The sequence below is a fragment of the Xyrauchen texanus genome, chromosome 13 (assembly GCF_025860055.1).
Source record: "Xyrauchen texanus isolate HMW12.3.18 chromosome 13, RBS_HiC_50CHRs, whole genome shotgun sequence".
Taxonomy (NCBI): Eukaryota; Metazoa; Chordata; class Actinopteri; order Cypriniformes; family Catostomidae; genus Xyrauchen; species Xyrauchen texanus.
In genome coordinates this window covers 780,761-805,578 of record NC_068288.1, presented here as the reverse complement: position 1 = coordinate 805,578, position 24,818 = coordinate 780,761, and the positions used below count along the sequence as shown (strand labels likewise).

Genomic DNA, 24,818 nt, shown 5'->3' with positions numbered 1-24,818 from the left:
GCTCTAATCCTAACGCGGGCTTTTCTGTGTAATGAGATGGCCATTTTCATGTTGATAATGTAAATGGCTCCAATGACACCAACTTTTTAAGTGTAGATTTTTAAATCAGTGCAGCAATATATCAGTGTGTTTTATCCCGCATCCCGCATGTCATGAGCAGTATTTACGCTTTTACCCCATGCCCTCGCGCGGGTACTGGCAACTATCGCTGCTACTTCAGGCGGATTAACTAAGTTTGATCTGGTTTGATCCATTTACCCCAATACTGAACTTTCTTGATTTTCTATGACTTTGTTCCATGGATCACAAAAGTACATGTTAGGCAGCATGTAAGTCTTAGTCACCTTTCACTTCCATGGCATCTTTTTCCATTCAATTAAAGTGAATTTTTACTGAAGCTGTCATTCTGCCTAACATCTCCTTTTGTGGTTCATAGAATAAAGTCACACGTGTCTGGAACAACATGATTTTTACTGATTTTCATTGTGTAATTGCATAAAAAAATAATACACCTTTCCTCAATTATCGGAGCAACTTGAGATGCTTTCATCCATGTCTGTCGGACAAGTGGTGCAGGACGAGTTATGTGCCAATGTTTGATACTTAAATTAGGGGTGTTTAAATCCCTAACTCAAACCATTGCAATTGCAATGCTTGCCTTGGCATGAACCACTAATAATAGATGTGAATTTCACACTCACTCTCTCTTCTCGTGTCCTTGCCCGCATCAATCTGGCACGGAGCTGGACATGATAGTCGTTGTAGTATTTTTTAGCACAAGCAACCTGCTGCCGCTGTTCTCGGAGCTTATTTTGTGCTGATTTCTGCTGCTGAATCCTCTCTCTGAACTCTCTCTGTATCACATAGACAGAAGATCATGATGATCACAAAGTCATTAGAATGTGTGTGATTGGAGTCTTCATGTGAGCGTGTTCTCACCAGGCGACAATTGTGTTCCTGCTCTTTGTGGATGATCTGCACAAGCATGTCATGTCTTTTCTGAGCTTCTTCCAGCTACAATTACACATAAAATGAACCCATTACTTTCAGAGTTGAAACTATATTGTCCCGTTTACACCTGCTATTAAAAGGAATAGTTCACCCGAAAATAAAATCTCTCATCATTTACTCACCCTCATGCTTTTGGTGAATCACATTCTTTATGCATTTCGCCCCTTACTGGGCAGGGAGAAGAATTTCTAGCAAAAAATGACTTCCAATTTTGATCTGTTTCAGATCAAAATTGGAAGATAGTTCTGAAGATCACTTCTGAAGATAGTTATTAAATAACTGAAGTTGTATTGATTATTTTTTTGATGACTCTGAGCCTTTTGGAGAGTCACAATTCTGACACCCATTCACTTGCATTGTATGGACCTACAGAGCTGAAATAGTGTTATAAAAATCATAATGTGTGTTTTTTTTTTGCAGAAGAAAGTCATACACATCTGGGATGGCAAGAGGGTGAGTAAATGATAAGAGCATTTAAAATTTTGGGTGAACTGTCCCTTTACCATCAGTCTTTGGTTACCTTAAACGGACAGCTGAAAGAGTTTTCTGTTTACATCTAGTATTAACATGCATCTCTACAGTGACCACAATTATCTAATTTTGTGACTACATACATCACCTTGGTTAAGGTTTGTGTGAGTGTGTGTGTGAGCTCCTACCTGGTTTGACAGTTTGGATTGCGTATGTCTTTTCAGTTTTTTTGGGCGGTTGAGCTGGTCGATCTGTCTGAGTTGTTGTTTCCACATGCAGGACAGAGCGTGAGGAGATAGCTGCACCTGTGGAAACTCCTCCACCAGAACGGGGAGTAGATCATTCTCCTTCACTCTCACTAGACAAAACACACACAGACACAAACAATTTTATTAATTAAAAAGTTATTAAAAAGGGGTTATTAATACAATTATTATTTAATTATTTTTAAACACGATTAAGAATCTTATTTTATCTAAATTGCACAATGATGATTCATCGACATTATAGACATTACAGTTTTATCGTCTGTTAATGCTGATCTTCTGTAAAGCTGCTTTGAAACGATGTGTGTTGTGAAAGGCGCTATACAAATAAAATTGACTTGACAAACAGAAAGATGCTTAAACACAGGGATCACTCTGGGCTGACCTTGACTAAAGGTAAAACATGAGAGAAGCAATTTGAAATTAAATTGTTAATTAAATTAGATAAAATACTGATAGGCGCATGGAAGGACATTAGTGGATGCTCCTCTACAGTGTTATGTGTGTGTTATCTTACTGGCTCCTGTCTTGCAGGGTAGAGTGTGTCTTCCAGCTATCTGTTGAAGTTTGGGCTGGGAGGATCGAGAACAAGATGATTTGGAGCTGGAACTGGGAACAGAAGGATCTTTTCTACACAAAGCATGATGGTATTCATGCTCCTAAACAAACACATAAAACACCATTAATTAACTATCTTGTATCTCTAGAAGAAAATAACAGTGCTAGCAAGGCAGCCAAAGCATAGTGTTATAGTTGTAGATAAGCTTAGGTTTTTGTTACAGAGTAAATAAAATGCTGAATCAGAGCCATTTTGCTGTTGTTGTGACTCATTTTCTGTTGACCGAGTATGAGAATAAACACCACGTTACACCGAATCTATGCAGTATAGATGTGACTATATTGTTAAATAGACTGAATTCAGCATGCTAATATTCATTGCTGTTGGTTAGATTTTGAATTGCAAACAATGTAGCTCAATGGCAGATTTTCAAATTTAAATCCTAATTAAATCCTAATGTATAACATTTACAAACATCAAAAACAGACAGCACACCAATGGCTGATATTACAACAAAACAATGTTTTAATGGAGTCTGTGAGTTAAGCTATCAATCTGATAAATCTGAATAGCAGAAAATTTGAATAATAAAGAAAAGAGGAGTTATAAAATAGTTTAGTTTTGGGAGAAATGTATTGACATAATTACACAGCAGATACAACTCACCTTTAACCTTCATAACTTAGAAAACACTCAGTAACATACATACCTTATTAATGCTGGATTTTTGAACACAGAGTTTATCAGTGGTCAGATCTGCTCTCTCCTGCTCTACTAATAGCTTTGGTTCATCTTCATAGGCTGAAGCCACCAACTATACACACAAACAATCAATCACAGTTCAGCCTGATTAATAAGAATGAGAATAAGAATGATTAAAAGTGCCTCAAGAGTTTTTTTGGGATGGTATGGGATGTACCTGGCTGTGATTAGTCTTGCATGAGTCTATGATCAGAGTGTTCTCTCTCTGTAAGGAGTGGTGTGCAGGTGGAGGGGAGGGGGAGCGTGTGCCTGGATATCTGCTAGAGTGAGATGTACCTGGACAAAGACACATTGTTTAACAGTCTGGGAGCACATGCGTCACATAATGGCTGTGATGTAGGAGGACATGATCTACCTGTGGGTTTGGGGGTGCGTCTGCACTCCATGATGCTGTCGCTATGATAAGACTGTTTATCTTCCTCTCTAGGCTCTGATGTCTCTCCGATCTCACCAAGAACATGCTTCAACATCTGCACCTCAAACCACAATAATTAATACATTCATAGTAAACTATTATACTTTAGCAATAGTACTCTACCTCATGTAACTTCAAACCCATATGACTTTCATTCTTCCATAGAACACAAAATGTTTCCATACAACCAATACAGACAGTGACCAGAGGCTGTTAATCTTCTAAAAAGGACCAAAATGTACCACTAAATATTTGTTTGTCCTTTTGCTATTGTTTGGACAGTCCCTGTTGCTATTCACTTTTGTTTTATGGAAATGAGCAGGTTGGATATTCTGCTAAACATCTTGTAGGGGAACACAGCTGTACCCAATAAAAAGACCAGTATGTACAATGATGATCAGGAGTCAAAGTTGAGGTTTCAAACAACAGAAAGAGTTTACTGAAGACAAAGTTCTCCATATTTCCATTGGCAAAAGACAAATAGAAATTGAGTTGAGACTCTAAACTCGAACTAACTTATATAACAGAAACAACCATAATTTTAGGCATATGCAAATAAAATTGACATAATCTCTTCCAAGTACAGAGTTCAGATGGAGAACAATACAGATAGTTCTAGACACGTACAAACATGCTGTTCTGTTCAACTACGTGAATGCAATCATTCAAAGATTATATTTTTACAACACAAGTCGATTAGCAGAAACATATGTTAGTCTCAGAGGTGAGTCTCCTTTTAGATACTGACTCGCACATGACTCTCAAAACTCCAAACAATTACTGCAATGACATCATTAGACCGAACACAACATAGGCTATCTTTCCCTCAAGGCTGAGACAGGCCTGACTGGGATACAGGCCTTATCCAGCTGGAACAAACATGACAATAGAACAATACATACAAACGCAGAAATATACTTTTATTGATGAATGCTAAGAATGTATTTGTGTCAGTAATTAATAACCTAAAATGTACATGTAAATCTGCTCTCTGGGAGCTAGGCTAAATGAGCAAACACTGTTACTGCATTCCTGACATAGGTCAGACCCTCAGTCACACCTCAGAGATCAAATACACAAATGCCCTGTAACATTCATGATTATAACATAACCTGAATAAATACACATGAAAAAAAAAATTGATTACCTTTTGATAAAAAAAAAATGCTAGTGAATGTATTCAACTCATCAATAGGCTGAAGAGACAGGCATAAACCTGCCCCTTCAATCTCTTTTTGTGTTCAACAGAAAAGGCATACAGGTTTCAAATGACATAAAGGTGAGTAAATCAAGACAGAACTTCATTTTGGTGTACACTGCCTTCAAAATGGAAAAACAGAATCAATAGACATCTACAAGAAACATACACAAGGAGTTACAGACCAGATCAAGTTCTTCCAGGCGGCGAGACAGTTTCTCTGACATGTCATGTAGTTCTTGTTCTGCCTCCTTATTCCTCTGGCTACACATGGACAAAGACTTATCTCTATCGCTCTTTAGCCTGTGGGAAAGACAGAAGTTAATATCAACTCTCCAATAACATCCTACATGTTTGAAATTATTGTTGGAAATCACTGGGGTGGACTTGTGGCCATCTTTAGGTTGGCTAAAACTAATGCTAATAAAATAATAAAAAGAAGGCAGAAAAGTCTGTATTTGTTAAACATAACTCTTACTGAAGCTGCACATATGGACGCTTTCTACGGCAAGCCCACAAAGGAATAAATACACAACATATCACACAAATTCAAAAGGTAAAGACACTCCATTAATTGCATTCTAATTCAATCCACTACATTTGTCCAATGTTCCTGTTCTTCCCCAACAATCTAATTGTTCTACTGGATTTATTTTCTTACCCAGCACATTGTCTCATGTCTCTATGGACTGTACACAGTCCTGGTGATTTATTAGCTTGCTCTCTCTCTCTCTTCTCATTTTCCTCCTCTCTGTGCCCATTCTGTCCCTCTGACTCATTCTCATGCAGCTCGTCTCTGAGTGACTGAAGCAGCACATCTGGCTGGGTGCAGATCAGATCCAGCCTCAGATCTGTGATGCCCATCTGACTCCAGGAGAGATAAGACAGCATGAACACTCCAAGCACTTTGAAGTAGGGATGTACAAAAGATTTTGGCATAAAATGGCATAAAATATTATTTTCGTTTTTTGGCCAAAAGAGAACAAAATGATTTAAAATTCCAGTAACAGAAACACTGACATGGAGAATAGCATTGTTTCTGTGAAAATGTTTTTAAAATTACATTTAATCTAAGCAGGAGGTCATGCTTTCAGTCGAGACTGCTTGAGATATGTGCATCTCTATCCCAAAGAAATCTACATGAACGAGGGCACAAAACAACTCACTGGAGTTTATCGAAGCATGCTGTGAAAAAATTTAAATACGATAACAAATTCAGTTAGTATTTGTCTTTTCTAGTTACACATCAAAGTTCACATACCCAGAAGTGGTGAAGCATTTGCTCTCTTGATTATAAGCACATAAATTGTGTGACTGTTGTTACTGTCAAGCTCCAAAATGACATAAAATAACCATAAAAGCACCATTCAAGAAGACCATACCTCATGCATTATATTCAAAGTCTCTTTAAGTCTTGTGAATCGCAAAAGGCTGTGTTTAATAAGTAAATATAAAGTCTGCATTCGTAGCTCTCTTCAGTGAATGAGCGCTGCTCTGTTGAGACACACTCATAGCACGCATGGGGCTTGTGATGCACTGCTGTTATAAGAGCGCCCCACAATATGCGAGCGCTCCACACAAACTCCATCTCATATGTAGATGCTCCATTGTTCACTTTGTTTATAATGCACTGCTGTTATAAGAGCGCTGCACAATATGTGAGCCTTCCACACAAACTCCATCTCATATATATAGATGCTCCATTGTTCACTTTGCTTATAACATGTATTGAGAATTGCACCGGAGAAGCATTTTACTAGATTTTGAAAGAGAAGAATATTAAAACCACTGTGAACTAGCCTAAACACAAACACTCAAGTCTTCCTAGAGTGCTCTGCCAAAATGGTCAAGAAGGTTTTTATCATTGTATATTATAATTATTATTAACAACATTATAAAATTACAAATACAAACAACATTTAAGTTGGTTGAGTTCCAAAAAAATAACTGAAAATCAGAATCTATAAGAGGCCATTCAAGACATAATCAAAATTTACTCCCTCACACACAATCATATTCTCGCTCACACATCATATTCTTGCACACGCACTATCAAACTCCTTACACATTCTATCAATCCCTCTCTCTCACACACACTATCAAACCACTTACACATTGTCAAAGCCTCTCACACACAGTAATTGTCTCTCAAACATGCACCATCAAACCTCTCTCATGCATATTACCAAACTGTTTTGTTTTGTTTGATGGCTTGTGTTAGAGAGTTTGATACCGAGTGTGAGGCTTTAGGTGTGTGTGTGTGTGTGTGTGTGAGAGAGAGACTGATGTTCAAAGTTTCTGATCGGCTGAGTATTTTGTGCCATTTTCCTTCCTTACTGTGTGTGCCCCTCCCTGCACAGATGTAGCCCACAAGGAAGTGTTCCACGAATCACCCATTTTCAGTTTCTGGTCTCCATTGTTTTAACCCTTATCGAATATATTCTTAGCAGGTAATGTGATGTTTTACACTATTACGTTTGCAAAAAACCTGGCTTTACATTGTCGATACTTCGCAGAGTCAAGACGACCATTTTTTATGGTCCACATTTTCCACGCACAACTCACCACGCACTCCACCGAGAACCACATTACAGTGACCACGAGAAGGTTAACCAAATGTTACTCTACCCACCCTAGTAACCAGGCCAATTGGTTGCTCGGGAAGCCTGACTGGAGAACTCTGCATGCCCTGGATTCGAATTTGCAACTCCACGTGTGGTAGTCAGCGTCTTTACTTGCTGAGCTACCCAGGCCCCAGTGAGATGACCAATTTTTATCAATAGTGCCTCACATGAGTGTGTAGATGTCATGAAGCGATATTCCGAGGTTATTTACATTGATATAAGTAACTCATTTAAGTTATGACAGCCAACAACAGCACAAGTTGAGCCTGAAATAAATGTTTATTCCAAATAAAATTTAAAATGGTTGTTGATCTCCATCTGGAACGCTCTTTTTGGTTAGTTTAAGTCTCGAGACCAGAAACAGAAAACAGGCAATTAGAAACATCATGGTGCTGCCCAGTTGTTCCTCAGGAAAACTGTAACAACATCTGTGTCTCAATAATAGGAGAAAGTATAGCAGTCAACTTGTTGGCTCTTGTCTCCTCGCCAGTGTACTGCCATAGTTTGTCTATGGGACCGCTGCATTATGCTATTTCATGCCAAGCTTGTAGACTCCCATTACTAGAATGGTTCTATGGAGTCAACAAGAGGCCCCACCCACTCATGTGGGGAAAGTAGCCCTGTTACCACAGTTAGTCAGTTATTCCTATGGAGGAAAATGGTGTAAATGACGAAAAACATGATGAAACACGGTTTTCTATATTTATTTAAAGAGGCCCTATTATGCTTTTTGAAATTTTACCTTTCCTTTAGTGTGTAATATAGCTGTTTGTGCATGTAAAATGTCAGAAAAGTTACAAAGTACAAAGTCCATGTAAAAGGGAGTTATTCTCTCTCACAAACACCACTGCTCAAGAATTACAAGAAACCGCTGGATTGTAGTCAAGCCATTTCTTTCGTAAAGCATGTCACTATAAAACACATTTGCATAACGCCCACATACAGGCTACTTTGACCCTCCCTCAAACAAACGTAGCTATAGCTGAGACCAGGATGAGTTGGGTTAGTGTTGTCGCCATATCAAGAAGACGCTGTTTTTTTTCACTGCGAAAGCAAAACCTCTTTGTTAAGACTTCCAAACGCAGACGAATTGAAGAAGCAGTGGTAAAAATTTATTTTTACCATTATTCCTCAGCAGTACAACCTCAACCAATGCCGGATTTTCAAAATGGTTACTCCTGAAATATGGTGCATTTCCCACTTTGTTGGGATAATCTGATGCGTCAGGATCGCAACCTGTAAGTATGCTTGATTACAGGTGGATTTATCTGCTACTGAGAGTTCAAATGCAGAGTTTTGTGTTGTAGCTATGGTGTACACCCAGTGTACAGCTGTAGGCTTCTGCTAACCTGCTAGCTAATGTTATTGTTTTGAAATAGTTTTGCTGATCAGCTTCGACCCTACTTTTACCTTCATTTGTGTAGAATTATGCAGATTGTTTGTCGTTCTTACTACCATGAATAGTGATGAAGTGTGGAGATGGATTTATTTTTACAAACGGTCATTTTACGTATCCAATCCATGGTAGTGCTCGGCTAATTTGCCATGTAATGTTATGGTTTTGGTAAGGGTCTATTATTCAGCTGTTGGCCGGCTTTTACCTAAAACTGTGTAACAAAAGATCTAAAGAGTCTATGTAAGTGGTAAAGTGTGGAGGTTTACTTATGATTACAAGCAGTAATGTTACAGCTGCTATCCACAGTATTCCACGGCTAATTTGCTCACTAACTCTCTGATACAACCTGGTAATCTCCAACAGGGAGTAATCCTCTGTTCTCCATGCATAGCTCGGGTGGAAAAAGTTCGGTTACACCCATTCCAGCAAAAGATGACTAATTTAGATGGACTACATGTCTTTAACTTGAAGCTTTGTTAGGTTCACAATAATCAACAGTGTACTACAAAATTAAATCTTACCACTGTGAAAGGTCCTGCTCAAGTTGTGCTTACGAAGGTGGTTTGGGTCGATTAGCTTGTTCATCCAAACTTTCATTATCGGACTCAGGCTAGAACTGGTACGGCAAAAACTGATGCCACTGTTACCGTAGTTACAATAGTGTTTACAGCTGTTAAGGACACCTGAAACTCAGTTACGGTAAGGGGTGTAAAATTTCCGACATGCGGTTGACCAATCACAACAGACTGAGCCAACTGACCAATAAGAGCAGAGTGGGCTTTTCGCAGTGGCGGCTGTGGTCTTTCAAAGAGGGGAAGCTCATTTTCGGCCTACATTATAAACTTATTTAAAAGTAAATTCTGCCCTACGTTCCTTTTCGAGAAAATGCACTGTGACTCTGTCGTACCAACTAGGCGTCTTTTCCAGTGACTTGACCAGTGTCTTCTCAATGGCCAGCAGAGCTAGGCTGCTTAAACGACCTTGGCCCATTGTGTTACGGGTGTAGGACTTGAGACGCTTTAAACAGGAGAAGCTCCTTTCTACACCTGCAGATGTAGCTCCAATTGTTGCCACTAATGAGAACAGTTTGTAAAGCTGAGGCATTGCACTGTCCAACTCCATGTCTTTGAGGAACACCAAGTAATCACACAGCTTTCCCTGTTACCCTGCAAAACCTGATCTGAATACAGGACTTGAAGTTCAGACCTCAGTCTCCCTGAATCAAAGTGATGGCCATAACTTTTCAGGACACTTTGGAAGGCCTCCTCTGGAAATTCTTGTCTCATGTCATCAAATTTCCCTGGATTGACTAATTCTAAGAAGAGCATACTTTCCAAATTTGAAAAACGTTGAGGAATCTGCTCCAAGATGTTATCAAGGATGGCCATGTAGAGATTTCTGTAGTGCTCTTGGGGATCCTGCAATTGGGTCAGACGGCTTTCTCATGGACTCATCTCGTGGGTCTGATGTGAGATCTGCTGTTTTGGCATAAACAGCTTGGAAAGCCCCCTCTGACCTTTTCTCTTTGACAAATGCAAGAAGAGATTCAATTCTTTTCTTGCAGTAAAAAACATCCATCGCCCTCTGCTGGACAACATCAAAGACCACATCAGTCTCAGTGAAGATTTGTTCATATGTGTACAACATGAACACAAACTCAAAATCCTCCAGTTTCCTCAGAAAGCCTTTGGCACAATCCAGTGTATCATCATCAGTTGTCGTGTCTGCAATGATGTTTTCAAATGTCTGCAGGAGCCCATCATAATTGTTTGCCACAGTGCTCACTATCCGTGATGTGAAATTCCATCAAGTAGGAGCGTTTCTGGGCAACCTTGAACAGCCTGCAGACTCCAGAAAAGACGTCCTCTTTGTGGATTTTGAAAAAAATGTGCCAAACCCAGAGAGTGATGCACAAAAAATTCTGCACTCAGGCAAGCATTTAGCCCCCTGTGACAGCACCAGATTCAGTCTGTGTGCATAGCAATGCACAAACATTGCACTTGGGGCTATTGCTTTCAGACCATTGAGTGCTGAAGCCATGACAGCAGCCCCATCATAGGTCTGTGCCACAAGCTTATCCTTAAAATTGTAGGCCTGCATGTTCTCATTTAAAACATCAAAAACGGACTGAGCATCTCGCCCTCCAGAAACATCAAAAAATCCAATAAAGCGCTCCTGAATTTTACCTGCACTATCCACATAGCGAACAATGACAGAGAGGCCCTGTTTTGTTTGACTGTTTCATTATGTTTAGTCACTTGAATGCGAGCACCTTCATTGATTGCATGCTCAACCCTGATCCTGCCCATGCAACTTAATCTTGCACATGCACTCACATGTTCATTGCTCTTTTCATGTCTTTTATATGCCCTGTCAAAGTTAGACAGATCTCCAAACCCCACTTTTGACCAAACAACACATCCGTGAGATGGTTTCATCAAGAGGCATGGCCAGCAGTACATTTTATTTGTCACAGCACTTCCAGTCAGCCAGCTAACTTTGTCATACCAGGAGAACTGAAAAGACCTGTTATTTTTCCCTATTTTTTGCACTAAATCAATCTTAGGTGTTGATCTGCCCTGCTGTTTAATTCAAATTTTTTCCTCGTAAGGAAGACTTTCAAATGGCTTCGCCAAAATCAGGTCGACAATATTAGCACCGTCTGCCATCGTGCGCAGTTTCACCCGTACGACGCTAGCCTAGCCTACTGTATGAATGAATGAACGAACGAACGAACGAACGCTCTAAAACAAAATATATTAAACTTGGTAAAACTGAAACAAGGAATGTGGTGTATAATTGTGTGAAATGTATTATGCAAATTGACTAGCAATTTCAGCCAAACAAATATAAAGAAATAGGTTGCAGCAGTTTGTCTTTCGACTACACTTGAGAAATCCACGATGGGACTGAGCGCGAAATAGCTTCAGATTCGCTGTCAATCAAAAGGAGATGCAGTCTTTCGACAGATCCTCCAATCATCACGCTGAAGCCCGAGTCCAGGCCAGCCCACTCCTCATTCACCCCCAGAGACGCTGAGCGTCCGTGGGTGGGACATAATCGCAGCATTTATCCAATGACCGTCTATTTTCGGAGCACTGAAAAAACTGTTCAGAGCAGCCCCATTGAAGTCAATGGACGCTCGGCTTCAACAGGGAAATGCACTGACGCTACGGGAATGTATGAGAAGTAAATCGAGTCAGCCGACCTGCTATATGTAATGTAGCTGATTCTGAACGAACTCGTCTTCGAGATGAACGTGTTCTAACGCATTTTTAGTCAATAAATTGTTTACACAATAGTACATATTTGACCATTATTTTTTTGACATTATAGGGGAAGCTGAGCTTCCCTTGCAGTCTTAAAGAAATCCCCACTGGCTTTTCGGAAAGCGGGGCTTTAAAGAGAAAGGAGCTAAATCAGAGCATTTCAGCCAGAGGATGAAAATATGTTTAGCAGAAATGTACAGTATGTGAAAAATGATGTGTTTTTTGAACAATAAAACATGTAAACCTATTCTAGTAGACCCCCAAAATAAAATCATGAACCTGTAAATTAGCATAATATGGACTTTTTATCTTCAAACAAAAGGCAAAAAACATGGAACTGAATTTGCATTGCCATTGCCTGCCAACTAGGCCTCTAGCGATTATTAAATAATCATCTGATGCGGATATTTGCTCTAACCACACTTATTTGAGATAACCGCGATTATTGTGCATTCTAAATTCCAATCACACTTGATCACATTAATCTCGACGGGGTCTAAGGTTAATGTAGCATGCTAGATGTGCCCAAATCTAAAAGTGCCAGTGATTGGCTGTGTTTAGGCATCAAGAAAAAACACTAGTTTGTGCCGGTTACACCCAGAGACGCAGCACACATGTGAGGCTGTAGTGTGTATGCGTCTCAACACCCATAGATGTAAAAGATGTGGAAAAGAACAAAAGATTGGATACATTTCACCAGTCTCGATGCCAACAGCACGCAATGCAATATTTGTGAGATAATTGCTGCCAATACCGGCAACATGACAAATCTGATGAAGCACTTTAAAGAGCACGGAATAAACTTAGGAGCAGAAAGTTGCTCCATCGTCGACTACAAGAAGACCGAGTAGGTGCGTTCATCCTCTCAGCGTCCTCCTGCCACAGAGCTTCCTTGAACATGCCCACCACGAGTCCTCCTCAAACTACTGATGAATTCAGCGGTGCCATGTCTGGGACTCCGACAGGTAGGTTAAAGTTTAGCAAACAAACAAAATCGGCCAACTTGTAGTGGTACATGCTTGTGTACTTGTTAAATTAACGTTTCTGTGCGCTGTGACCTAGTCCTATAAACTGGGACCTACGTAACTTTAGATATTGTTTGGATGTATGGCTATAAATAGCTAGCTAAATCGATGCTAAAAATGCTTTAAGGTTGACAGTAACTGATCAAGTTTAACTCACATTAAACTAGTTGTGTTAAACCGTACTTAGGGTTGGCTGAATTAACAGTTTAGTTGTTTTTTTTTTCTTCTTCACATTAATGTTATACTATTTGAACGTTATTAAAACTATTTGCACACATTTTTTGTGTTGGTTACATTTTGTTCCTTTGTGCTTTTTTGTTCCTTTGTTGGAGCTGCAGTGGCTCAGGAGAGTCGTCTTTGAGTCTGTAAAAAATTCAACAAACTGAAAAAATAAAACCAAAGTTTTTTTGAGGTAATGTTTGTAATCTTGTTAAAATGGATTTCATAAAATTTGTATCGGAAAAAGTATCATTTAGGAACCGGTATCGAAGTCAAGATATTGGTATATAATTTTTTTTAACAATACCCAGCCCTTATACCTGTAAAAATGAGTCAACAGGTATTTGTGTACTTTTTATGTTGCGGTTATGCAAAACTTTGCCACATGGTACAGAAGCTTCTCACAATAAGTTGCTGGAATTTTGGTCCGATTGAGGTCAGGGCTTTGTGATGGCCACTCCAATATCTTGATTTTGTTGTACTTGAGCCATTTTGCCACAACTTCAGAGGTATGCTTGGGGTCATTGTCAATTTGGAAGACCCATTTGCGGCGAGTTTATCTTCCTGGCTAATGTCTTGATATGTTTTTTCAATATAGCCACATAATTTTCCTTTCTCGTGATGCCATCTATTTTGTGAAGTGCACCAGTCCCTCCAGCAGCAAAACATGATGCTGCCAACCCCATGCTTCACGGTTGGGATGGTGTTCTTCAGCTTGCAAGCCAATGGTCATTATGGCCAAACAGTTACATATTTGTTTCATCAGACCACAGGACATTTCACCAAAAAGTACGATCTTTGTCTCCACATGCACTTGCAAACTGTAGTCTTGCTTTTTTATGGCAGTTTTGAGCAGTGGCTTCTCTCTTGCTGAGCAGCCTTTCAGGTCATGTCGATATAGGGGTCTGGATATAAATTCTTGTCTACCCGTTTCCTCAAGCATCTTCACAAGGTCCTTTGCTGTGGCTCTGGGATTGATTTGCACTTTTCGCACCAAACTACGTTCATCTCTATGAGACAGAATGCGTCTCCTTCCTGAGTGGTATGATGGCTGCGTGGTCCCATGGTGTTTATACTTGTGTACTATTGTTTGTACAGATGAACATTGTACCTTCAGGTGTTTGGAAATTGCTCCCAAGGATGAACCAGACTTGTGGAGGTCCACAATTTTTTTTTCTGAGGTCTTGGCTAATTTCTTTTGATTTTCCCCTGATGTCAAGCAAAGAGGTACTGTTTGAAGGTAGGCCTTAAAATATATCCATAGGTACATCTGCAATTCAGTACACCTCCTACCAGAAGCTATTTGGTAAATTGTCTAAAGGCTTAACATAATTTACTGGAATTTTCCAAGCTCCTTAAAAGGCACACTTAACTTAGTGTATGTAAATTCTGACAAACTGGAATTGTGATAGAGACAATTAAAAATGAAACAATCTGTCTATAAACAATTGATGGAACAATTACTGGTGTCATGCACAAAGTTTCAAAGCAAAACTATATTTTGCTAATATTAAATCTGTGGAGTGGTTACAAAATGAGTTTTAATGATTTCAATCAAAGTGTATGTAAACTTCTTAAAAGGAACTGTTTTGCCTATGTCCTAAAAGTAATAATAAAATTATTCAAACGTACCTTTTCATGATTCAGGCAAGTTTTGTGGGACTATTGAATTGTGAATTTAGTACTGTAAATTGAACCAAATCCTTGTTTTCATTTTCAATAAATACAGGAAATAAAACTTTTTTCCAATTAATCGAAGAAATAAGAGAGGATAAATCGTTTATCAAAATCATTATTAGCACTAAAATCATACCTTTCCAAATGTTGGCTATGGATGCAGTTCACTTGAAACACATCAAAGAATAAAGCAATTAGCAATCCATATGTATCATCATGGTTAAAACAGCTGTGGATATTTGATTCTCCCATATTTAGCCTATCCATATGATTTGACAAGAAGTGCCCGTAACGGTTACATACCTAATGCTTTATTATTTATTTATAGCAAAGAAAAGAAAGGAGACCCTTCATCAACATGCTCAGAACGCCAAGGCCAGTTATGGTCTGATTAAACTGGTGTACACATGTATGTTGGATGAAGTTAAGCTACAGTAATGCAGTCAAATAGTACTGGTAACATAACCGGTGTCTTTTAAAGCAGTCTTCATGTTGTTAACGTGTTACATTCATTTGGAGTGCACAAACATGTGCAGCTGATCAAATTGGGGGGTAGCATCAACCAAGCAGTGACATTTTTCTTTGAATTTTTCAGCCTTTGGTGGATTGACAACAATCTAACTATAGCATTTGGTAATATTTTTATGCAAAACCTTGATTCCTCGATTCTTGAAAAAAAAGAGAAAAAGAATCTTGTAAAAATATGTTTTTGCCCAGCCCTACATGATATAATTTATTCTTCTCCAATAAAATCAATATCGTTTCATAGCCCAGCCCTCTTCTCTATTATTTTTTTGTTTTGTTTTGTGTTTTTAGCTTTACTCCATTGCAAATCATCATACCATCCTCCTAATAATAGTTCTGCATGAAATCTAGTACTGTATAAAGAGTTTTAACCTCTTGCTGTGGATTTTCTGGGTGCTGTATGGCCTGGTCTCTGGGTGGCATGGCCATGTCGGAGGAGGGTGTGGGTCTCTGGTAGGGAGGTTGGAGAGCAATGGCGGGCCGAAGAGGTTCCCTCAGGAGGATGGCATGGGTGTTCGCTACATCTGTCTCTAGGGTTTCCACTACAGGAAGATCAGCAGCCAACACTAAGGAAGTAGAGGTTTTATAGTGTTAGCAGGTTCTTTTACTCTAATATAAATGAATAAAAAATAAAAAAATGGACGTTAGGTTGTTAATGGTGGTTCACATCATTCTTCCATTACAAAAAGGGACATAACAGGGCTACAGACTGCAAATTTCTTTCCTAAATTTTGTAGGAGGTACTACAGAGTTGGCTGACTCACTCTAATGTGCTGTCGTTTAAAGGCAAACACTCCAAAATGGAAATAAACAGCGTTATGCCCTATCCGTATCAATAGTCAGTGTATTTGAGAAAACCAAGATTATTGTGCACTTCAAATTCCAATCACAATGTATTGCCCAAATAAGATAATTTTAAGCGAATATAAAAATGTCATTAACAATGCATATGTGTCATTCAGGATGCCAGCCAGAGCAGCTCCTGTCAGGAAGAGTGCCTGAAGCGCACATCAAGTGCTCTGATGTGGGGGGTGGCATCTTACCCCAAGGGTCTAACTTGACCTTGTCACTTCAAAATAAATCTTCCCCTACTCTATTTCTGTGAAGTTATAAAATGATGAAACTAAATATCAACGGTTTTGCTGCATTATAATCTTAATAAGCGCTTGTGGGTTGTGTGGTGGTGTTGTAGTGGTCTAAACCACATAACTGGTACACTGGTAATCAGAAGGTTGCTGGTTCGATCCCCACAGCCACCACCATTGTGTCCTTGAGCAAGGGACTTCACTCCAGGTTGCTCCGGGGGGATTGTCCCTGTAATAAGGGCTCTGTAAGTCGCTTTGGATAAAAGCGTCTGCCAAATGCATAAATGTAAATGTAATGTAATATAATTAAATATAATATTACCCAAATATAATTTCATTTTTTTTTTTTATAAAACAATCTAATATAAAATATTTGAGTTCCAAAAACAACAGTGTAAATGTAAAATTAACCAAAACTAAAGTTGTCAAAAAAGATTTTGATATTTAAAAGATTATTTTTCAAGACATTCATTACATTTTAAAGCTTTAACAGGAAAACGTATATCCCTCTTTTATTATTTGATTTATATATTTGAAATTATATATGCAAAATTATTTCTTAAGGTGTATGAAGCACACAAGCACCTTAATAAATAACTATTCATAGTGAAAGCCCTAAGAGACAATTCATCTCCATAATCTAAATTATAATTTTTTTAAAATTCTGCCAAGTAATTCTTATTTATATAGTGCTTTTAACGAGTCGTTTCAAAACAGCTTTACAGAAAATCATGTTTTAGCAGAAAATTAAACCTTAATATCTATAGTCATCATTGTGTAGTTTGATTAAATATGACTGTAAATTGAGTGTAAAAATAAATGAAATATTAATTGTATTTAGAACCCCAATGATAAACCCAAATGTGACTGTGGCAAGGAACACAAAACTCCACAAGATTTTGGTTAATGGAGAAGAATTAGCTTGGGAGAAACCAGGCTCACTGTTGTGGCCAGTTTCCCTCTGGCTAAACAGCATGAATATAATGCCAATATTAGTTATTTGTGTGCAGTGCAAGTCATGGTTTGAAATTGAGATTTTTGTATGAACTGTAAGATTAATGACTAATGTCTTTGAAGTCCATCCTGGATTAGCTACAGAAGTTCACATACAGTAAGTATCCCTTTTGTTAGCAATTAATTGATAGTCTATGTATTCCATTTCAAGAGTGTTGTCCATCAACAGACAAAGGTGATGCAGGCAGAGATTGATGAGGTGCATCGCAGTTCAACCGGCAGGATATTTTGGTGAGGTTCGGTGGGGTGCATCTTAAATCCAAAGTTCAGACAGTGGCATATGAAGTATCCGATGTATCCGATATATCTGATATGGTGTCTGACACAAAGCAGGAATGGAGCTATGAATCCCGAGGTTGAGACAGGGAAACAAATAGTAATATAGCCACAAGCGACTATTGTCGGGGGCCAAGCACATATGGCGAGATGACCAAAACAAACAAATTTGACAGAAAAGATCCCATGGACATCTATTTTGGTGTGACATTTCACCTGCTTTGCGCACAGTTGTAAAAATAGGATTTTCTGAAGTTATAGCGCCCCCTAGCTTCAAAAATTAACAAAACTTGGTATGTTACCTCAGTGTTCTCTTGTCCATGTGTACAAATTTTAAGTTTGAAAATTGCACACAAGATATAGGTTAATTAGTCATACCCCACAGCCAAAACATATTTGCTTATAACTTTGGAACGATTTGACGGATCAAAATTATTTTGATAACTTTTTGTCAAGAGGGTCTGTAGATGACATATAGAAATTTAGAGAGAGTTTAGTTAGAATCGGGAAAACGGCCTAGGAAGAATTATAAAAAAAAATTTTTTTCAAATAAATCGAAATTGTAAAATAAATAAATAAATAAAAAAAACATTCTTGCGGAAATGGAAATTCAAGTGGCACTGGTAGATTCAGAGAAATGTGTATTGTAGCCTGTATGGTTCCAGAGTTATGAGTAAAAATGCAAACTAATTATACCACCACTGTGTGGTCCATTGTCACAAAATTTGATATGCGGCTTCGAGTTGACACCTTACTAGCATATAGTAATTTTCATAACACTGGACCATTCCCAATACGAGTTATAATGTGCTAAAATTTGATTGGCTATTGTCAGCCATTTTTGTTGTGGTTTATGGGTGTGCATTTGAGCACCCGAGTAGTGAGGGGGATTTGAGACCATCCTGCCAATTTGGTGTCTCCATGACTTGCGGTCTCTGATGCCCAGACACTTTTAAGGCAGAAAAAGAAAAGAAATATAGCCACAAGCAGCAATTATTGGGGTCCAAGCAGGTTTGGGAACCATAACAGTCAAATATGAAAGAATAGATACTGTGCATGCTGTGAATAAACTGTGTTTGAGCCTTTGGTAACCAATGTGTAGACACAATTTGCAGTTCAAAACTTTGTAAGTTTGTAAGCACATTTTTTAGACAAATATGTGTACCTCTAACTTATAAAGCTATGTAGTTTTGTGAAATGTTGTGTTGAACCTCTAATGTGCAACATTTTTATAGAACTGAGACCACCACCAAATAACAATTTAATTTCTAAATTATCAGCTCAAATTGGTATACAGCTTTTGTGTTTATGTGAATTGCTAACTCAAATGAAACTGCTTACTGGTGTGCAAACAACACCAAATACATACTATGAGACATGAAACGTATGAAATTGCATAATATCAGAAGTTTTCATGCCAAATCCAAAATGGTAACTGGCCATAGGGCAAGCCATTGCAAATAGGGTTGCAGCGGTATACCGGTTTCAAGGTATGCCATGGTTTGAAAATGTATGGTTATCATACAATGTACATTTGCTTATCTATGGTATTGAGGCAAACAAAATACAACCGGACAGAGAATCTCACCTGTCCAAGTGATAGCCTATTTAGGACTGCCGAGGCAAATTTAATGATACTCTCGCAATCAGCAAAAGGCTTCTCATCTGCACTTTAGCACAAGTGTAACGGAACCAGCTTGTAATCATGATCTGTGCTTCTCTCTGGAGCGTGCATGCAACAACCGGCTTCCCTCGATATTGCGGCGCGCAGACCTCAAAACTGATGTGACCAATTTCAATTCTAGTGAGACTTTTCTAGTTTAAAGCGTTAAGGAGGAAGTCAAGTCAAAATCATCAAACAGTAGGCAGCCCTGACATGCCAAACAGCACTGAGGAGGAAAAGAGCAACACTGTGCTATGCAGAATTTATTATTTTTTTTCATTATACATCATCACCTTTACCAAATAGTTTTACATGAGTAAAAGTAACTGTTATATTTTGAAAATGTTTTAGTTTCATATGAAATAATCTAAAACATAGAATCTATTAGACCTAATTGTATATCAAGAGTGGCAGTTGTAGTTAAAGTTTCAAGATGTGTTTCAGCTAGTATTTATTTTTTCATAAATACTATAATATGTTATTATTATTACTATTAACCATGGTAATGAGGAGCCTGTGTAATATGTATGTTCTGTTTGAATTATGTTTGAAATCAGGAAATAAATGGGATAATATTGGGCTCATATATGTAAATATGCTCTTCAGTTTTTAAAAGGGGGAAGAGAAAACTTCCTGTAGATTTTGTTGTTGACAAAAACAACGTGTGTGTGTGTATATACACATGTATATATGTACACTCACCTAAAGGATTATTAGGAACACCTGTTCAATTTCTCATTAATGCAATTATCTAATAAACCAATCACATGGCAGTTGCTTCAATGCATTTAGGGGTGTGGTCCTGGTCAAGACAATCTCCTGAACTCCAAACAGAATGTCAGAATGGGAAAGAAAGGTGATTTAAGCAATTTTGAGTGTGGCATGGTTGTTGGTGCCAGATGGGCCGGTCTGAGTATTTCACAATCTGCTCAGTTTCTGGGATTTTCACGCACAACCATTTCTAGGGTTTACAAAGAATGGTGTGAAAAGGGAAAAACATCCAGTATGCGGCAGTCCTGTGGGCGAAAATGCCTTGTTGATGCTAGAGGTCAGAGGAGAATGGGCCGACTGATTCAAGCTGATAGAAGAGCAACTTTGCCTGAAATAACCACTCGTTACAACCGAGGTATGCAGCAAAGCATTTGTGAAGCCACAACACGCACAACCTTGAGGCGGATGGGCTACAACAGCAGAAGACCCCACCGGGTACCACTCGCCGAAGTAATTGGATATCGCAATATCCATATGCAAATGTCCTCGTAGAAATTGATGGGACCTGAAACAATGACACTGCATGCAAATTTGAAGTTAATCTGACCAAAGGTACCATAGTTACAGCCGTTTTCATGTTTTTCACTGTTATAGCGCCACCAATTGGCAAAACTATGCAGATTTAGTTGTGTGTTGTCAGATAGAGCCCATACATAAGTTAAATTTAGTAAAGATATCTCTCTCCCATTAGCATTAATGTAGAAGTAGCCACGCCTACTTCCTGTGTTTTCATACATCGTAGCTAACGTGAAAGTTCAAACTTTTTTTTGTTTTATTATTTATTAATTTAATTATTATTGATATTGAGACTAATCTTTTGGCATTGGTTTGGTACCAATTGGACGAACGGCCTAGGACTAGTTCGCAAAAGTAGGTTTTTAACATAATCTCAAATATTTAATGAACGGTTTGACAGACACTTATGGTTCTTGAGGCAAAGTGGTTCACAATGAGAGGAGCTATCATATGATATAAATTACTAGAATCGTTTGGCATTGGATTGGTCAAGCACTTTGAGCATGAACAACTAAATAATAATAAAAAAAATCTGAGCAACAACAATAGGATTTCTAGCACTTCATGATTGAGCCCCTAATAATAAAAAGAAAATCAGTACACCTACAATAGTGTTCCAGCAACTAAATTAGGTGTATGCTGGCTAAATAGATGTCTTTAGTCTAGACTTAATCTGAGTGAGTTTTAGGGAGATTATTCCATAGTTTAGGAGCCAAATAGGAAAATAATCTACCTTCTTTTGTGGATTTTGATATTCTAGGAACTATTAATATGCCAGAATTTTGTGATCGTAATGAACGTGATGGAATGTAATGTGACAGAAGGTCACTTAAGTACTGTGGAGTTAGACCATTCAAAGCTTTGTATGGAGTTAACAGAATTTTACAATGAATACAAAATTTAACATGTAGCCAATGCAACAACGATAAAATGAGGCTAAGATCCCATTTCTAGGTTCTAGTCAGCACGCTGGCAGCTGCATTTTGAACCAGTTTAAGTTTATTTATTGAACTTGCAGTACATCCTCCCAGTAATGCATTACAATAATCTAGTCTTGAGGTCATGAACGCATTAATAATTTTTTCGGCATCAGCAACACTGAGCATGTGTCGTCACTTAGCAGTATTTCTGAGGTGGAAGAATGCTGTTCTACAAACAATTTGATTTTCAAAGGACAAATTGGTATCAAACATAACACCCAAGTTCTTCGCTTTAGATGATGACGTAACAATACATCCATTGAGAGTCAAATTATAATTATAGAGGTTTTTGGTCCAATAATTAGTACCTCTGTTTTGTCAGAATTGAGTAGAAAGAAATGTCTGGCAATGCAATCTTTTATTTCATTGATACAATCTGCTAATTTGGAGAATTGTGAAATTTCCTTGGGTTTCAAAGAAATATAAATTTGGGTATCGTCGGCATAACAGTGGAAACTTATTCCACGATTCCTGATATCTCCCAGGCAAAGCATAATTAGTAAAGCAGAGGCCCTAAAACTGATCACTGTAGCACTCCATACTTAAATTTTGTTTTATTTGACAATTCCTCATTTACAGATACAAAGTGGTAGTGGTCTGTTAAATAGGACCATGCTAATGAGTCCACAATTGCCAACATAATTCTCCAGCCTATTCAAGAGAGTGTTGTGATCTATCATATCGAATGCAGCACTAAGATCTAAAAGCATTACAAGAGAAATGCAGCCATGATCAGATGATAAGAGCAAGTTATTCGTAACTCTGATAAATGCAGTCTCTGTACTGTGATGGGGCCTAAATCCTGACTGAAATTGTTCATATATACCATTTCTCTGTAGAAATGAACATAGTCGGGAGGACACTAGAAAATTTGAAATCTTCTATAACTAGCTAATTCTTCAGGAACATGACGTGGCTTCTTAAGTGGTTTGATAACTGCCATTTTAAAGTTTCTTGGGACATGTCCCAAGGATAGTGATGAGTTAATAATATTAAGCGGTTCTGAGATTACAGGGAATACCTCTTTTAAGAGCTTAGTTGGTATTGGATCTACAGAATAAAATAGGATTTATAGACAATTGGAGTTTTTGGGGTAGACCTTACCTGCTAAAGAGAGACGGATTCCATCCCTCCAGGGAAGGTACCGCTCTCCTCTAATAATTTGGCTCATAGTCTTAATAATGATAGTATTTGACTAACTGGGGCCCAGGTCAGGAAGCAAACAAACTGGTTAACCCGAACGTCTGCAAGATGCAATCACACAGGTCACAAACTACAACACAGAGACTATCACCTAGATATCATATAGAGACTGTGTCTGTTCCCTGAACTACCAAACACAAACCCCTCAATAATTAAATTAGTATTTTATAATTTATATTTTATAAGGTCAGACTTGAAAAAAATATTTAGAATTGAAGATAAACCTCATATAAAAAGGTAGGGCTATTAAACATTAGATCTCTTTCAACCAAAGGTAAATTTACCAATGTAAATTAAATTATTACAGATCATACATTGGATGCGCTCTGCTTGACTGAAACCTGGCTTAAACTGGATGAATATATTTATTTAAACTAATCTAATCCCCCACGTTATTGTTAAGCCTTGTCTGATGGGTCGAGGAGGAGGAGCTGCTACAATTTACAGTGAAGTTTTGGTGTTTCTCAGAGGACAGGATATGAATGTAAGTCTTTTAAGCTAATAATGCTTAATGTGACACCATCATATACAAATACAGTATATAGATCACCCGGGCCATATTCTAATTTCCTTGGTGAATTTGCTAATTTTCTATCAGATCTAGTGGTTACTGTAGATAGAGCTTTAATTGTTTGTGACTTCAACATTCACAGATATTGAAAATGACACATTGGGATTAGCATTTATAGATATTCTCACCTCTCTTGGAGTCAGAAAAATTGTGACAGGACCAACTCATCTCATCATAATCCTATGCTAGATTTAATTCTGTCATGTGGAGTTGATGTTGATACTATAGAAATTATGCCATAGAGCAATGACATCTCATAACATTACTTCGTCTACCTTGTGTTATTACAGAAAATATAAATACAGTCTTCTATAGCACTCTTGATAGTGTCGCACCCCTTCGATGAAAGAAAATTAAAGAAAAAAAGCCCTGCACCAATGATCACACTCACGCTCTCAAGAGAGCAGCTCGGAAAATGGAGCGCAAGTGGAAGAATACAAAATTAGAGGTATTTTGCGGCGTTTTAGATGGATAGTGTCTGTTGCTACGTATTTTAGCAAACTCAGAAAATAACCACAACAATTCTAGGTATTTATTCAGTACTGTAGATAATTTGGTTAGGAATAAAGCCTCAACAGGACCAGATATTCTGTCGAAGCACAATAGTAATGACTTCATAAATTATTTTACTGATAAAATAGAAATCCTCAGAAATAAAATTGGAATTATGCAGTCAACAGTCACAGCATCTCAGAAAACAGTGTCTCATAATTGTGAGAAAAATGAAATTATACATGCTGTTCTGCTCTGTGTGTTTTTTACTTTCTATGTATGTGTGCTCAGTTGACCCCAGATGCACGCCACACGCCTCAGGGTGTGCATGGTATAGTAGCAATATATTTAGCAATTGCTGACTGTTCCTCTTTGCTCTCTTCCTCTTTATGATGTTCCATATTCCGTGAATCATACTTATTTTTGTGAGTTGAACAGGTCATACTTATTTTCGTGAGGTGAACAGGGTCAGCCATAAGGCATTATGTCTGGGGCATCTGTATATGGTCTTGTTCCTGTATCACTCCGGTGTACCCAGTTTCTCCCCCTTGATCCTTGTTGTCACTTATCTATCGGCTGTTCTTTGTCTCTTTGTCTCATGAAGAATATAAATAACATGCTTGCTGTAATAAACATTGAGTAGAGTGAATATAGACACAGTGTGTGTTGTTGTTCTTTCTACTTCCTTCACAAAGTCTTCAGAGACTCAGACTCACGACTGCACCTCACTGGGCATGAACATAGAAAGACGGGACTGGGGAATTGGAGATCGCTACTAGATCTAATATATTCCTATCAAAAAATCTAAACTCAGACATCCAGCCATTCAG

At 38.2% G+C, this 24,818-nt stretch overlaps 1 protein-coding gene across 4 annotated transcripts in view; it reads right to left on the bottom strand.

Annotated features, from left to right (window-relative positions):
* The window catches only part of LOC127653638 (centrosomal protein of 95 kDa-like), a 54,997-nt gene that overhangs the window by 6,562 nt on the left and 23,617 nt on the right, over window positions 1-24,818 (bottom strand). For all 4 annotated transcript variants that reach the window (XM_052140399.1, XM_052140402.1, XM_052140403.1 and 1 more), the window contains 10 exons: window positions 15,790-15,983; window positions 5,344-5,546; window positions 4,868-4,985; window positions 3,425-3,539; window positions 3,227-3,345; window positions 3,017-3,121; window positions 2,266-2,407; window positions 1,671-1,840; window positions 940-1,014; window positions 702-854 (listed from right to left, as the gene is read on the bottom strand). In XM_052140399.1, coding sequence (XP_051996359.1) covers window positions 702-854; window positions 940-1,014; window positions 1,671-1,840; window positions 2,266-2,407; window positions 3,017-3,121; window positions 3,227-3,345; window positions 3,425-3,539; window positions 4,868-4,985; window positions 5,344-5,546; window positions 15,790-15,983 — 1,394 coding nt within the window. The remainder of the gene's footprint in view (window positions 1-701; window positions 855-939; window positions 1,015-1,670; window positions 1,841-2,265; window positions 2,408-3,016; window positions 3,122-3,226; window positions 3,346-3,424; window positions 3,540-4,867; window positions 4,986-5,343; window positions 5,547-15,789; window positions 15,984-24,818) is intronic.